This window comes from Acanthochromis polyacanthus, chromosome 7 (genome assembly GCF_021347895.1).
Source record: "Acanthochromis polyacanthus isolate Apoly-LR-REF ecotype Palm Island chromosome 7, KAUST_Apoly_ChrSc, whole genome shotgun sequence".
Classification (NCBI taxonomy): domain Eukaryota; kingdom Metazoa; phylum Chordata; class Actinopteri; family Pomacentridae; genus Acanthochromis; species Acanthochromis polyacanthus.
The window spans coordinates 12937560-12952602 of NC_067119.1; the positions used below are offsets into that span (position 1 = coordinate 12937560).

Below are 15043 nucleotides of genomic sequence, written 5' to 3' on the forward strand. Positions count from 1 at the left end.
TCATTTCACCCACAGACTGAGTAAACAAAAAAGTACCATTTTCAAAAGTCAGATACCAAAGATAATTTCAAATATTATTTATTGAAAAATTAGTATGTTGCCAGATGTGGTTATGACAGTGACAATAAATTATTAAACTACACATACATGTATGTAAACACAGAGTTTCTACAAAACAGTGTAAAACATAAATATTAACTTAGTACAAAACATCTAAAACTCAGTTTCCCTTAAGAGTCTATCACAGAACAAAGAGGGTTTGTTAAGGCATTAGGTTTTGCAGTCAATAAGCAGTTTAAAGTAGAACAGATTTTTTTTTTAAAAAGCAGCCCTCAGTAAGTTTCAATAATCAGAAAATATACATGTTATATACATGCTGGGCTCAACCCAGATATCTGGTAGAGAAATGCTCTGGAAGTCGGGTACAAAATATCACGAGAACAAGTGAGATTTTACTCTTCTGCTGTTGTAAAGCGATACTGTCAGTATCTTTCCTGCTTCCACTTGTCCAAAGTCTATACTCATGTGCAAGGCGGCAGTGAATAAAAGGATGAAAAGCTGCAAAAATAAGCAGAATCTGAACCAGCAGATAGATTTTTTGGATTTATATGAAGGTCTGTAATTCCCTCTTAATGAAATGCAGGACATTATGCATCAAACTAATTCAGCCAGTAAAACCAGGACTCTTGTCAGAAACATGGTCTTGAGCCTATTTTTTTAAATGCCCTTTGAAGTAGCAAACATATCCCTATGTGATTTACTGTGTTGTGCTAAGTGAATGCCTGTGTTCAGGGAGGGTTCCTCTGTGACTTATTTGTATAAACTTGCCAGAAAGAACACAGGGTTATACATTTATTTCCTATTCATCCTAGCTAGCTAAATCTTCAGTTAGATGAATGAAATATTAAAAAAAATACATTAAAGCATGAAGATTATTATGTTCAAAATGGCCCAGAAAGAGGAAAACATACTCTGTTTCTGCCCATATATAGCATCACTTTCAACACAGTAAGGAGCAGAAAACTTGAGAACATGGAGCTACACCGAGCAGACTGAGGTTCTTCTTGTGTGTCTCAGTAGAGGTCATCCTGCTGGCTTAAAACTTCCATCGGTTTGGATTTCGATCCACAGATCAGAAAGCTCTGAGAGACCAGTGGATGTCCCTGTCAACACATCAGTTTCACCCACTCTGTTTATGGGTATGGTCATCCAACAACACCCTCTTTTCAGTGTGTTTCACTTTAGACCGGGTTTGCTTTAATTTTGCTGTTGATCCAGTCGATGTAATGAGTGACACGGGTGTAGACTCCAGGCTTATCCTTCTGTCCGCACCCATCACCCCAGCTGATAACACCCATCAGAGTCATCCTGTCATTGTTTTGACAGACTAGCGGGCCACCAGAATCTCCCTGTGGAGGAAATTGAAGAGAGAAGAAGCAAAAGTTAGATCCAATAATGTCATCAGCACTGATTTAATGATGAGTTTAAGGGTAGATCTCACCTTGCAGGCATCGTCCAGGCCTCGAGTGTCTCCTGCACACAGCATGTTGGGGGTAACTGTGCGTCCAGACAACACATCTGGGATGCAGCGCTCTTTGGGCCACAGGCGAACATGGCCTCTCTTAACTCGGTTAGAGTACTCTGCAGAAACTGTGAACAAAATGGCTAAATTAGTACCTCACGCCCAGAAATAAACCATTAAAGGTTTGTGGTAAAGCTTGCTTTACACTGCCCCCTGCTGGTCAGTCAAGCAAAGTGTTGAACTTGATTGTGAGTTACAGCCATGAACAAAAGCTTCCGTACACTTGTAAAGTGTCCCATCACTCCTTTAACTCTGAATTTTCTATGAGAGAATCATGGAAAAATATCTTTGTTTGACACAAATAAAAACTTGCATTTTTGTTCTTAGAGTTTTTATAGGTCTTCTGAAAATATGGCAAAATCTGCTGGGTCAAAAATACACATACCGTAATGCTATTAATTAGTTAAAAATCCTTTGGCCAATTTCACCTCAACTAATCACTTTTGGAAGCCAACTACAGGCTTCTGGTTGTATCTTTGACCAGTTCTCTTTATAGGCCAGATAGTTCATCTACCTTCATCACAGTCTACGTAGGGGTTTAAACTCAGGGCTTTGGGAAGGCTAATCAGAAGCCCCAATTCTAGCCTGACTGAGCCATTTCTTTACTACTTTTAGATGTGTTTGGGGTCATTTCCTTATTGGAACACCCAACTGCATCCAAAACCAAATGCTCTCAGCCCCCTTTCTTTGCTGAACTCTGTAGACTTTTCCCCTAAAGTGTTTGTGGTTGAATGTGATGAGTGTATCAAATGGTCCCTATTGAAAGCGTCTCAGAGGAGTTGGCAACTGTAGTCAATTGTAATTACTAATCAGAAGTTAAGAAGTCATGTCACTTGTCACCAAATTTGACAATTTAAGTTGCTGTATGTATGCTTTTGACACAACTGATTTTATTATATTTCCAGAAGACCTATAATAAATCTATTAAAGAGTCAAAATGCATGATTATTTGTTTGTTTGTTTTTTTACCGGCAGAGACACACAAGTTTCAATGATTATAGGAGTCATTGTAAACCCGAGACTGCTATAGTATACATGGTCTTTCCAAGTGTATGTAAATTTTTACCCCAGCAAAATTATGAAATGCCACAAATTATATCTGACGTTTGCTTACATTCTGCTTCTTTTCCATAGCCTGAGATCTCACACTCAGTCCAGTCGGGCAGCACCAGCCTGCGGTCAGGCAGACACGCCGGAAGAACCTCTGGAGAGTTTACAGCACAGATGCCAACGTCCGTCTGGAGCTTCAAAATAGCTGCAAGTGGAAAGTGACCAGAGGAAAGTCAGGGTAATGCACTGGGAAAATGTGGAATGAAGCCTGAGGGATGATTTAAAGCTTTAACAAGCGTTGGCTGCCCACTTGAGCTTCCATATCGTCAGTGCTGGGGGGGAAACATGGCAACTGAAGTGTCATTTTGTTCCATTTATTTGGGCATACTCTGCTTCAGTGATTCACTGTCCTAACATACATGAGGGGGCAATATATTAAATATAACAAAGTCCAGTACAACAACAACACCCACTAGGACCTCAATAAAAAACATAAGTAGGATCATGACCTTTCTGACAGTGACAACAAAAACTGAAAATGTTTTGGCTTTATAAAAGTAAAATTTATAGACAAGAAAATGCATATGCAAAGACTGAAGAAGGGAAATTTATACAATTAATGTCTTTAATGTAGTCTTTACTTACCAATGTCATTGTCGAATGACTCTTTGTCAAATTTCTCGTGGATCCAGAACTTCTCAACCTTAAAAATCTGCTCGCTGCTGGAGTTCTGTTTCCGAAATGTTCTTCCCAAAATAACTTCCATGTCTTTTGCTTTATCACTGAAAATGACAGGTAATATTTTTGCATGTTGCACGGCAAACAAGTTGGGACATAACGTGTTTAGAATTCTTTTTAGATTTCATTCATACCTGTCGGTGAAACAGTGTGCAGCAGACAGGATCCAGCAGGAGTCAATGAGGACTCCTCCACACCGGATGAAGTGTTTTTTGTGACGGGCCTGGTAAACATTGATGACCGCCTGCCACGGCTGCTCCGTGATGTCACTCTCTCTGCCCCCGAACATGCGGAAAGCGGGGCGATTCAGGGTGTTGTCCAAACGCTGGCCACAGGTTGCTGCAGAAGGGTCAAGATGCAGGATGGTGGTTAAATAATAGGAAAATTACTGTGGAAGTGGACTCTTGGTTGATTTTGAGATGGTTTTTAAAGGATGTGAGGATATCCTACCTCCGTTATTGTTATTCGTGGTGGGAGCTCGTGGGCCGAGAGTGGTGATGATAGATGGACGTCTCGCTAAAGGAAAAGTATAGTTAGGCTGATTGCACGTTGTTGTATGCATGACTTAAGTTCCTAAACTAAATTAACTTCTACCTTTTAAAATTTCTATTCAAAAAAATGAAGCCATGTAAATCTGGAAACTTACAGCATTTCGGTATGTCACACAGCTCCCAGGTCAGCTGCATGTTTATATAAGTGTGACACCATGGACCTGCATCATCGTCTGGATTCCTATCGGATAAAGGAAGATAACAAGCATTGAAAATCTGAAAAATCTTTCTGTGCAAAGGAGAGTTTTATCATGAAGACTGTTGGCATCTCTACCTGCAGAAACTGTGGCTGCCCAGCCCCAACTCCAATGCATCCGACCTCCAGGCATTATTGAGCTTGTGTCTGACAGCAGGAGAATCCCACGGGAGGCAGCGAGAGCCGCTCTTAGTGACTGATGCTGTGCCTCTATATGACTGACCAGAGCCCTGCACACATTCTCTGTTCCGATCTGCTCCAAAACACACATAGAAATACAGTGAGTAAATGCGTATTTGATATTTCAGCTGTCAGTATGTAAGTGTTTGTGATTCTATACCTTCCGGGCATCTGGGTACAGAACAGAACTCCCAGACAATCTGAGTGCCTTTGTAGATGTAACACCACGGAGTGCTGTCATTGTCGGGGTTCCTGAGGGGCAAAATGAAAAGTGAGAACAATGATTTATCCAAAACCAAACAGTAGCAACATGCAGCATCTGTATTGTCTTCGTTCATAAACCTTTTAAACCCGATGTTATTCCCTACCTCTAGTCAATTTCTGCCTGCCCCTTTGACCTGGTAAACCTGTTTTTTTCCTCATTTGTTCTGAGAGCCGTTTCTTGTTACACAGTCTGCACATTGGGGGTCCCATGACGACCTAGAGGTCCCTGATGATGTATTTTCTTTCCACTCAAATGTAAACTTTTGATAGTTATGAGTCTCTGGACTGTCACAGTGTGTAACAATTGTTGTTCTTCCCTCCAAACATAAGTCTGTTCAGTGTTTATTTTCAGGTCAGCGGCCTCTGTTGGTTAGGGAGCGACACTACTGATGTGGAAGTTGCAAATTTGATTTCTGTTCAGGTAGTTCTTTTTCCCCATGTACTGTAAAATGTCTGCTCAACTACTCAATTACTGAGAAGTGATTCTGTGTATTCCTGCCTCACTTGCTCCTGTTTTCTACGCATCAGGCTGGATATTCACACACAGCTTAGTGCAGGAAGAGCAACAGTTTCATTGTGTGGCAGATATAGTGTTTTATTGGTTTATATCTTATGTGTATTTTTGTGTGATTTTAATGTCAGTGACTCCATTTAATTTTTTAGTGTGACATGAAAAGTTGCATTTGGTCTCATATATATGTGTATGGAATATGATGCTGGTTTGTTGTGAAACTTTAAAATTGGGGTGAGACAAAAAGCTAGACACAGTCCTAGTTGTCCTTTTGATTTCAAACTATGGTAAACTGAGCGTTCAGAGTTTAATTTCTTGCTTTTGGGAAATTTTGACCATCAGCATGGTACTAAATGGTGAGATTCCACTCTTGATTGCGCTGCTAGGACACGTAGAATTTGCATTAAGCTGTAGAATACCTGCAGAAGTTGTGATTTCCCAGTCCAAGACTGTTGGCGTCCATTTTGTTAGCGGTGAACCTCCTTCCTCTCAGAGACGTGGCGTTCCAGTTGATGCACTCTGCTCCTGAATGGCTGATGCTCCATGTGCCTCGGTACCCTTCACCCTGCCCCACAACACACTTCTCATTGGTGTCTGTTGGAGAGAGAAACAGACATGGTCACTCACTTATATATGAGACTCATATCTTACATAAGAAATAACACTTTCATAATTTAAATGTCCTCAGTTTTTCCAGATTCAATAAACAGGCTTTATTGTGTCAGAATAAATGAATGAGGTCAGTTATTAGGCTGATATCAAACTTACAACTTGCGTCCTAATAGCCTTGAAATCGTAGCTCTCCAATTAGTGGTTTGAAAGAATGACCCAAACATAAACTATGATGATCGTAAATGTGATCAGATTTATAGTCTGGCCATATTAACTCCTCACTATTTCGCTAGAAAACCACTTGGTTGTGACGAATGGGGTTCGGATAATTATCCCACTGGGAGGGTGGGGTGTCCCTGCAGCCGCCGCAGTAACAAAAACATTCATAACCCAGAGTGTCTTTCCATCATTTATGACCCTTTCTTCTTCGCTCCAAACCTCAAGACCATGACAGCAGCTGTATGAGTCACACAGTCAGACTGTGACCTTATCTAGAGTCACTAACAAGTTTTAATCAGTACTGTGTCACAGGCCACTTGTTTATGTATGTGGCTTCATTTATGCAAATGCTAGACAGTGAATAAGATGTAGAGTGTTGCAGCACATGAAGACTAAGCGAGAGTCAATGAATTGATTAGCTGATGTAATGACTTGCTTTGATTGGTGAAGATTTGTTCTTCTTCTCTGTTGTATTGTGGTTTTGGACAAAGTTAGACTTGACTCTGGACAAATGATGTTCATATTTCACTACTTTTTTGTTATTTCACAGATTGAACAGGTTATTTAATGATTCCTCATAAATTAGGATGTTTCTGGAGTACTTACTGATCTCACACTGAGTGCCGCTGAAGCCTGGAGGACACTGACAAATGTAGTCTGATGTGTAGACGGCCTCCTTACACGTCCCTCCGTTGTAGCACTGAGACACGTAGCAGTCTGGAAGAGGCAGACACACAGCAGTGTAGTCAGTAATGCGTCATCCAGATCTTGTCCGCACTAAAAGTTTGAATAATCACAATGTGATTGATTGGCCATGACCACTTGTGTAAACAGAGAATTCAAATTGTGGCTTCGACCTTCTGTGTCACATTTGGTGTCGAAACACTGAAGAATTTGCAAAAATCTGCCCTCATCCTGACTCTCTTCTTATTTAACCACCGTCGTAGATTCTCTTTTTTTTTAAATATATAATCATGCCAAGGATTTCTTTCTAGAGCAGAACCGGTTGCATGCCATCTGCAGCTCGGTTTTTCATTTATTATTTCAACATTTCCTAAAGGCTCGCGCTCAGAATAACAGAAACCCTCTCACTCCCAGCAGTATGAGCTCACACATGTCGCAGACTGAAAACGTGGTTGTAATTTGTGTGAGGGAGGCGTAATCGTGCCTCACAGAACTGGTTAATGGGGGTGAAAATGAGTATGAGGGGCCGGCGTTTCAAATTATCTCAGACTAAACTACACCCACTGAAAAACACAGAAACCCGACGGCTCTTCATTTGGATGCTCTGAAATAACAGGGGTTTGGACACATGAGCGAGGGAAGCCAATGAAAAATAATCATCTGGGGTTGTAACAGCAAGTTAGAGGTAAAGTGGAGGTATAATGACAGAGAGGTCAGTAGGGGCAAGCAAGCAGGCCGAAGGACACATACAGAAAATCACATTCTGCTCATTGCAAACAAAATTTGGGAAGGCAAAGGAAAGTAAGACGAGTACAGTCTGCTTGTGTTTGTGCGTCCATGTCACACTCACTGATGACGGGTACAATATGACAACGCTCTCGTCCTTTCAATGCACAACGGCAATACTCCACACGCTGTCCCCTCCATCGCAGCCAAGTGTCCCCATAACTACGCACTGCTGACGTCTCACTATCCACACAAAGTACTGAGGAAACACACGCACACAAACAATAAGTTAACACAGAAAAACACGCAGAAAGTATGAGAACTGTCTAATTGTTACTAACATGAATACAAAAACATAAAGGAACACAAACACATGACAACAGCAATGGATTAAAAGACTGGTGGTGATGATGGTGATGGTGGTGAAGGTGATATTAGAGAAGGTAAACAGAGGTGTGAAGAGGCTCACAGGAGGTGTCAAAGGAAGGTGAAGGTGACTTCTCGACATGAATAATCAAAAGCGTCCGTCGAGTTGGCTGCCTGACAGGCTCACCTCTGTAAAAACGAGTCCCTCTCTTAGTGCGGAGCAGCTCAGCCTGCAATAGAAAAGATACCGCGAGTTAAACACACAGCAGCAGCAGAGCATGAGAACTGGTTGGATGCATTGGTTTCCAAAGCCGGCTGTCAATGCTTTTACGTAATTCTTTAGGGTACTGCAAAAATAAACCTGAAACTTGTGTCACATGCAGAAGAGAATCCATCATTTTGGTCAAATATAACCTGTTTGTGGACACAGAAGTGCTGCAATGTCCAGCAACTGAGAGTTGGCTACAGGACTACAGTGAACTTATGAGAGTTTGTTTTTAATACAAAACAAACAGTTAAAGTACAAAATGTTTCTGTTTAGCCGCTGACTTCTGCCACATTTGTTAATTCTGCACCTCAGAGCAGCAAAAACACAAATACAGACACATTAATAAGGCTGAATGTTTGCTCAGATAGGATACAAACCACAGGAGTTGGAATGTGTTAATATAATCCCTTGTTAAATGTGCAGGATTATTAGTAGATTAAGAGTAATAAACTGCATATGCTGAAGTGTTGTAGTACTTACACTGTCCGCTAGAGAGCAGCAGAGAGCACAAAGGAGGAATAATAGTTCAAGTGGTCTGGCCATGGCCTTTCAAGTGGTCTTCAGTTTACTGAAAGCAAAAAAAAAAAAAATAGATATTAGAAATTTTATAGAATATTTGAGAAATGTATTCCGTTTATATGGATATATCAAAGATAAAACCAGAACTGTGACAATCATGAGACAAACTGGTCAATAATAAGCACTGAATTTGCTTATTAAGCATCAATAAGCATTTTAAAAGTGTTTCAGACAAAAATAACAAATAATATACAAGTTATAAATGATCAACACTTGAAATTATCAAAAGGTTTACAAGGATTTGTGAATAATTGCATCACCCTCATAAAAATGATGTGAGTCCTTCGCATTGCACAACCATCATGACACACACATGCAAACGGATGTAAACACTGGCAGCTCTGCTAAAATCTGAACTGACACGAGAAAAAGCTGTTCCATCTCTGATGGTAATTTAAATGTGACCGATTTGACAACTCCAACCAGGGAGTTCATTGTTGTATGTTTATGAAAATTTTCTCTCATGAATCCGTCATCAATACAGATCCAACAATCACAGGAAAACTATCGATATTAGTCACCGTGTCTCAGCTGGACTGTCTCTCTTTCTGTCCAGCTTCCTTCCTCTACTGCTACTGAAGGAGACCTCTGGAGAGGAAAGGGTGGACAAGGTGGGGTTGCTGTGGGAACCTGGAGGTCATTTCTACTCTCTTGAAGCTGAGCTGACTTCTTGACTCACACAGGAAGTTTAAACAGCCTCTGCTGTGTGTTGTCTTAAAGGTTCCTGAATGAGCTCGAGAAGTTTGTTGCCCAGCTTAAACTCATTTCCCTGGTTTGTTCTCTTGCTGCATCTCCCCAGTGAGCCTCCACCTTCAACTAATTTACATTCACATACCATGAAGCAATCCATTTATCACATTTCATCATTTTTTTATTCCAACTCGGAATAAACAGGAAGCAGATTATCTTTAAAAAAAAAAAGAAACAGCGATCACTACATCAGACAACACAATCTGGACATCCCTGGAGCGATGAAAGATAGCAGAAGAAAGTTTCTGCACCATCCTGACAGAATTCCTGTTTTACCAGCTGCCGTTTGAGAGTAAAGTGACTCAGGGCTGTAGAGGGAAGTACAATGAAGGGAAGGGAAAGTCCAGCACAAGAAAAACTCATAATTGTCTTTGATTAAGTTTGATATCAGACTTGTTCCTCTTCTTGTGAAAGAGTCCTACTGTGCAGTAAAGATGTAAAGAGGAGTGTCTCGTGCCCTTCAATCAAGTGTGAGTAAACATGAGTCACGACAGGAGGAGGGGGAGGAAGGAGCAGAGAGGAAAATGAGAAAGAGAGGAAAAGAAAGTTGGACACATTGAGGGCTGGAATATAAAAATGACCTCTATTTAAAGAGCATTCAGGTAAAAATAAAAGCAAAAAATTCCTGCATACAAAGAGCTAGACACACAGGAGTAACCATCTGCATACATGTCATTTCTGTATTCTCCTCTGTGTTGGCTGCTTCTCCACTGACTCATGTTTTGTGGTTGACTGAGCTAATAGAAAACAGCGCTGTGTTTTCATATGTTGGGATGTAAAACACCTACACAGACAACCACACACACACACACACACACATAAATGCACAAAATGCTCAGGAACGTGGAGCTAATCAACAGCCCAACATTTATACTTCACTGTGCTCTTTGTTCATTCAAACAAAGGCTCCCTCTTAGGGTTTCTACTCATTTAACACCAATACAAGTTCACACACTCACCATTAAGAGGACAAGTCCCTTGAAAGCTGTCTTTCTCTCATACAAACAAAAAAACTCTGCTGTCCTTTTTGCTTTTACCCCCCAACGGAGCCTCACTGGCAGGGTGACAACAGCGCACTAGCTTCCTTTTTGTTTCCTTTGTGCAGCTGTTCGGCTCCGTTCAATTGCCCTCTCTGCAGCCCTGTCAGCTAAAAACATGTGTTTCCTGCTCAAACACTGCCAGCACAGGCCCTTGTGCCACTCGGAAATGTGCTCACATATCAACACATGCACACATACACAAAAGCACACGCAACAACATCAGACGTGAACATATGTGTATCCCACCCTGTTTTTTTAAAAGTCTATCTGACATGCAAAGGCCCAGTTTGGGTGCGATCAACACGGCTCCTTTTACAGTCCCATAATGCAACCAGCCTGAGCTTCAGCTGTGTTGTCATGGTCTGTTTTACATCTTTTAATGCTGAGGAGCAGACATATAGACACAAACTAATACATGCACACAAGAATGTCACATTGATAGGATAGAACATAAAACTGATCAACTCAGAATCTTTGTTTATAGTGCTACATTTTCTGACACTAAAAATCACTTTTTGCTTTAATGCAAAGAACACAAGTTAACTGAAGATACTTAAAAATGAAGAAATGTTAGAAATGAACTCAAGTTTAGCGGGAAATTTTAAGGTGTCAAATAGTTACAAAGCAGGAGCCAAACTTATCGGTGATCTCTGTCACAACAACTTTGGGCTGAAAACAACCTCCTCACCAGAAAAAAAAAGCATTTATGAAACAATAGATCAACTTTTCTGACACTGTAAAGGTTAAGGGTCAAAACCTAGAGAATTAAAAAAGCTTGTTAACCAGTAAATAGTTTAAAAAATAGGCAAGTCTTCAGCAAACTCTGTAAGGGACACAACTAACAAAATCTATTAAGGATTCCTCCTGGCACTGAATGGGTTAAAGCATTTGTCTGTTCCACCCAATCCGTTAACGGTTGGAACATGCAGACTACAACCAAGTATGCGGCCCGAGGAGAGCGTGGTTTCCCTAGTTAGTAGGTCAAATAAGAATGGAAGAAATGAAAACATCTTTGGAGTAACCGCAGCCAGACTGTGACTCAGAGCAGCAGTTTCAAGATGCAGCACTTTAGTCCGCAAAACACGTGCAACCGATAAGACACGCATACACACTCACACACGCTCTGTTTAAGTCCAAAAATGAATGTATATGTTCCTATTGGCGTGCCAAAACTGGTCCTGAATGATGACCACAATCTTAAACATCTTAGCGGCAGACTATTAACGTGTGAAGATGATGATGTGCTGAGGTTGTAAACTGGCTAGAGAGTGTGCAGGAGCATTATTATTATGGTTTTCGGTGCACTTTAATGCATCTCTGAAGTTAATTTTTATGTTTCTCATCTATTTAAATGTCAGAATTGATAGTTAACATTCTCTGTGGAGGAAGTGGCAAAGGAAACACCTTTACATTGAGCATTCCTGCACTTTTATCGGCCAATTTTGCACTGAGGCTGCATTATTTCTTTAAAAGTGTAACATCTGTGGGAGTGTAGTACTGTCCCTGTTCTCCTTGGTTGGTTTTCAGTTGAAAAACGTAACATCATAACCTGCTTTGAACTGGTTTGACTTGCTGGGAACCTTTACAATAGCTTCAGTTTAGGCGTTGGTTCTTCTTTTTGGAGGTTTGTGCACGTGTGTGGATGATGTGTTATGGCATGTGATGTCAGATTGCTAAGTAAGCTACTTAGATGGCATTAGGCATTCTTTACTTGAGGGGGTTTTATTCAATCCTCAATTAACCAGCTGTGATCTGGCTCTGTAAAGTCCCTCCGAACACAGAACTGCATTGTTGCCTCCCACCTTCCCTCAGTGCACAGTACGACTCTGTGAACTCTTTATCAGAAAGATACACAATCTCATGAAGCCAAAAAGCACCTGGTAAAAAAAAAAGGTGTTGACAGTATAAATGAAGATAATAGAGCAGGTTACCGCGACTTGGAAGGAGATGAAAGGATGGAGACAGCAGAGAGAAAAAGGAGGAGAGGAAAGAGAAGAAATCAAATCCCAAAGGTCAGCAGAAAAAGAATGACTAGTCCTGAGTCATCGCAGCTTCCAGGACTGCAGAGACAGATGGAGGCATTGATGTGATTTATAGTCACTCTAAAGGCCATTAGATGTAAATACAGCTCAAATAATTAGTCAGATAGCAGGACTGAAGATGTGAAAAAGGCGGTTTTGTGAAGAAATCGGCAGCCACGTGATGCATTTTTCACTCTCGAGGGATTCATCATCATCTTTTGGGCCATTCTTCCCACAGTCTGATCCAGGAATCCTCAGTTTGACCTCCTCTTAAACTAAAGCTTTAAGACTCAACCCACTGATCCTGTGAGGCACAAACCCAGCTGAGCACACTGCCAGGAATGCAGATAATGGATACAAACTCTCTCAACATGCAGCAGGACAGTGTATCAGTGCGATGGAGACTCTCAGTGCTGACGGATAAGAGAAATCCAGCTCATGAGCCTGATAAGAGACCAGTGATCCTGTACAGTCTGGTGGGACAGAATTTACCGTATCATGGGAATAACACACACATACATACCGAGTCCAGCCAGAAGAACACAACATCACCACGTTCTGTAAACATTTAGTCCGCACAAATTATTAATTAACTCTCTGAGAATGAAAAGTAAGCAGCTGTGGGGGAGGTTTTACTCCCACCAGAGCTAACAAGTGGAGGTGCTGAGAGCTGCTGAAGTCAGAGTGAGAAAGTGTTGGGATGCCAGATGAATGAGTAGACACAAAGGTGCTGCAAAATCACACTGTTTCTCTTCCTCACATAACTTCTGTGAAACCAGAAAGGCTCGGAAACTACAAGAATAACCATGAAACTGAGCACAGAGTCACACATGAAGTGAAAAACTGCATGACTGAATTGTTTCTCTAAGTTGATGGTTGCTAATAAATATATTAATCTCACTTATTCATTTAATAAGCAGATTTTCCTCTCCAAAACCAAATCCAGTGCTCCTGATTACTTCTGAATCCTCTTGACAACCATGCAAACTGTCAAATTCCAGCATATTTACCTTCGATTATCCTTTAAAATCCAAAATCTTACATTAAAATGATGTTATAATGTCAGTATCAGCGCGCAGCACAGCAGAAACTGTAGCTGCTGCAGGAGAAAACCGGCTGATGCATGTAGACCTACAGTACAAGTCGCATCTCAGTAGAACAAAACGGGAAAATGCTCTTACCAAACGTGAAATCTTCTATTCCTCTCGGTGTTTTTGCAGTTGTCGTAGTGTCAGTGTCGTATTTTGAGAGTGATTTGCCGCTCGAACTGATCTGTTCGTCCCTCTGCTCGCAGTTTTTATCGGAGCGCTCCGGTGCGTAAAGGGGGTGGTTCTGCTGTGACCTCAGCGGGGAAGCTTGGCTCCTCTCCGGGCCGGATGATGATGATGATGGTGATGATGATGCAGGCTGCTGGGCGGGACCGTCCCTAAGAGCTCCAGGAGGCGAGGAGGTCAAATCAATCACACCCGGTTTAATATGATTTATTGTGAGGAATATTCTCGGGAAATCTTCAGCCATCATTTTCGGCCACAGCGTGACATCATTACAGCAACAGTATCAACAAGGATGAGTAAAAACTTAATAAAATTTCTGGGTTTTTTTTGTTATAGATACACATATACTGTTATATTGTGCATTACAGTCAGTATATGCTTTATATATAACATGGATTTTTATTTCTCGAGATATTTAGTTATATGGGAGGACAAATAGCCAACCATGCTGTCAACATCTGCAAGAAAATATCGATAAATGCTGTTCAGTTCCTTTTTAGTCAATATTTATTTAAATTAAAGCTATTATTAGCAGGAGAATGTATTTATTGATAACACACAGGTAGACAATGTTGTAAATATGAAGAGGAAAAGTCACCATTATTAATATCTAAATTAAGAGCTCAAAAACATAATAAATATAATAATATTTAGTATCCTGAGAGGGCAAATCACGCTTTTCTAGTTAAATATGTTTCATTTTGTGTCAAAAACAAAAATAAATAAATCTTTCTGATGTCAATGTGTGATAATATAACAGCAACAATAATATAAACCGACTAAAATATGTGATTATTTGTTCAATAGTGTCATCTGTATTAAAGTTTTTTCAATATATATTGTGAACGTTGCTTTATGTAGGAGAACAAACAGTCAGTCAAGCTGTAAACATTTGCAAAAAATACCAAAATAAACTACAAAATTCTATTTTATTCAACATTTATTTAGATCTGAGCTATTAACATGAGAATCAATCTATTGGTATCATACATGTAAATGATAGTGTAAATACACAGGGGAGAAGTTACCATTATAATCTAAATTAAAGGCACATGAACTCAAATGAAAATAAACAAAATAATATTTAGCATTCCAAGAGTATCAGGAAAAAGAAACTGGAATTCTCTTGGAAGCAAAGGGACAAGAGCTTTTTCCTGAAGCTGTTTCATGACCTGGATGACTGAGAATCTACACAGAATTTTTATTTTATCATCAAGTGTTCAGAGTTTGATTTTCAATTAGTTGGAGGCCTAACTAAACACAAGGAGAATCTGTTTTTTGATAACAGGGGTAAATGATAGTGGTGAATTAACCATTATTACATTCCAAATTGGAGGCACAAAAACTTAAATTAAGGCTAAAAATTTTTGGCATTCTAAGAGTTTCAGTTAAAAGCAACTACTTCTCTTTTCAGAATCAAAAAAAAAAAATC

The 15043-nt window shown here is 40.2% G+C and overlaps 1 protein-coding gene across 3 annotated transcripts; it reads right to left on the reverse strand.

Annotated features, from left to right (window-relative positions):
* Positions 1–62: 62 nt before the first annotated feature.
* On the reverse strand, positions 63–13688 carry plat (plasminogen activator, tissue). 3 transcript variants are annotated; one of them, XM_022207802.2, is made up of 15 exons: positions 13519–13688; positions 8428–8515; positions 7783–7909; positions 7438–7572; positions 6510–6620; positions 5492–5666; positions 4458–4549; positions 4196–4370; positions 4017–4102; positions 3821–3886; positions 3505–3709; positions 3278–3414; positions 2697–2837; positions 1502–1650; positions 63–1409 (listed from the first exon to the last, which is right to left on the reverse strand). In XM_022207802.2, the coding sequence occupies exons 2-15, from the start codon at positions 8488–8490 to the stop codon at positions 1242–1244; spliced, it is 1830 nt and encodes a 609-aa protein (XP_022063494.1). In that variant the 5' UTR covers positions 8491–8515; positions 13519–13688; the 3' UTR covers positions 63–1241. The 3 variants fall into 3 exon arrangements, with proteins under 3 accessions (XP_022063494.1, XP_022063495.1, XP_051807124.1); XM_022207803.2 differs by having other exon boundaries at positions 7867–7909; positions 13519–13687; XM_051951164.1 differs by lacking the exon at positions 7438–7572 and having other exon boundaries at positions 7867–7909; positions 13519–13687.
* Between the last annotated feature and the right edge of the window lie 1355 nt (positions 13689–15043).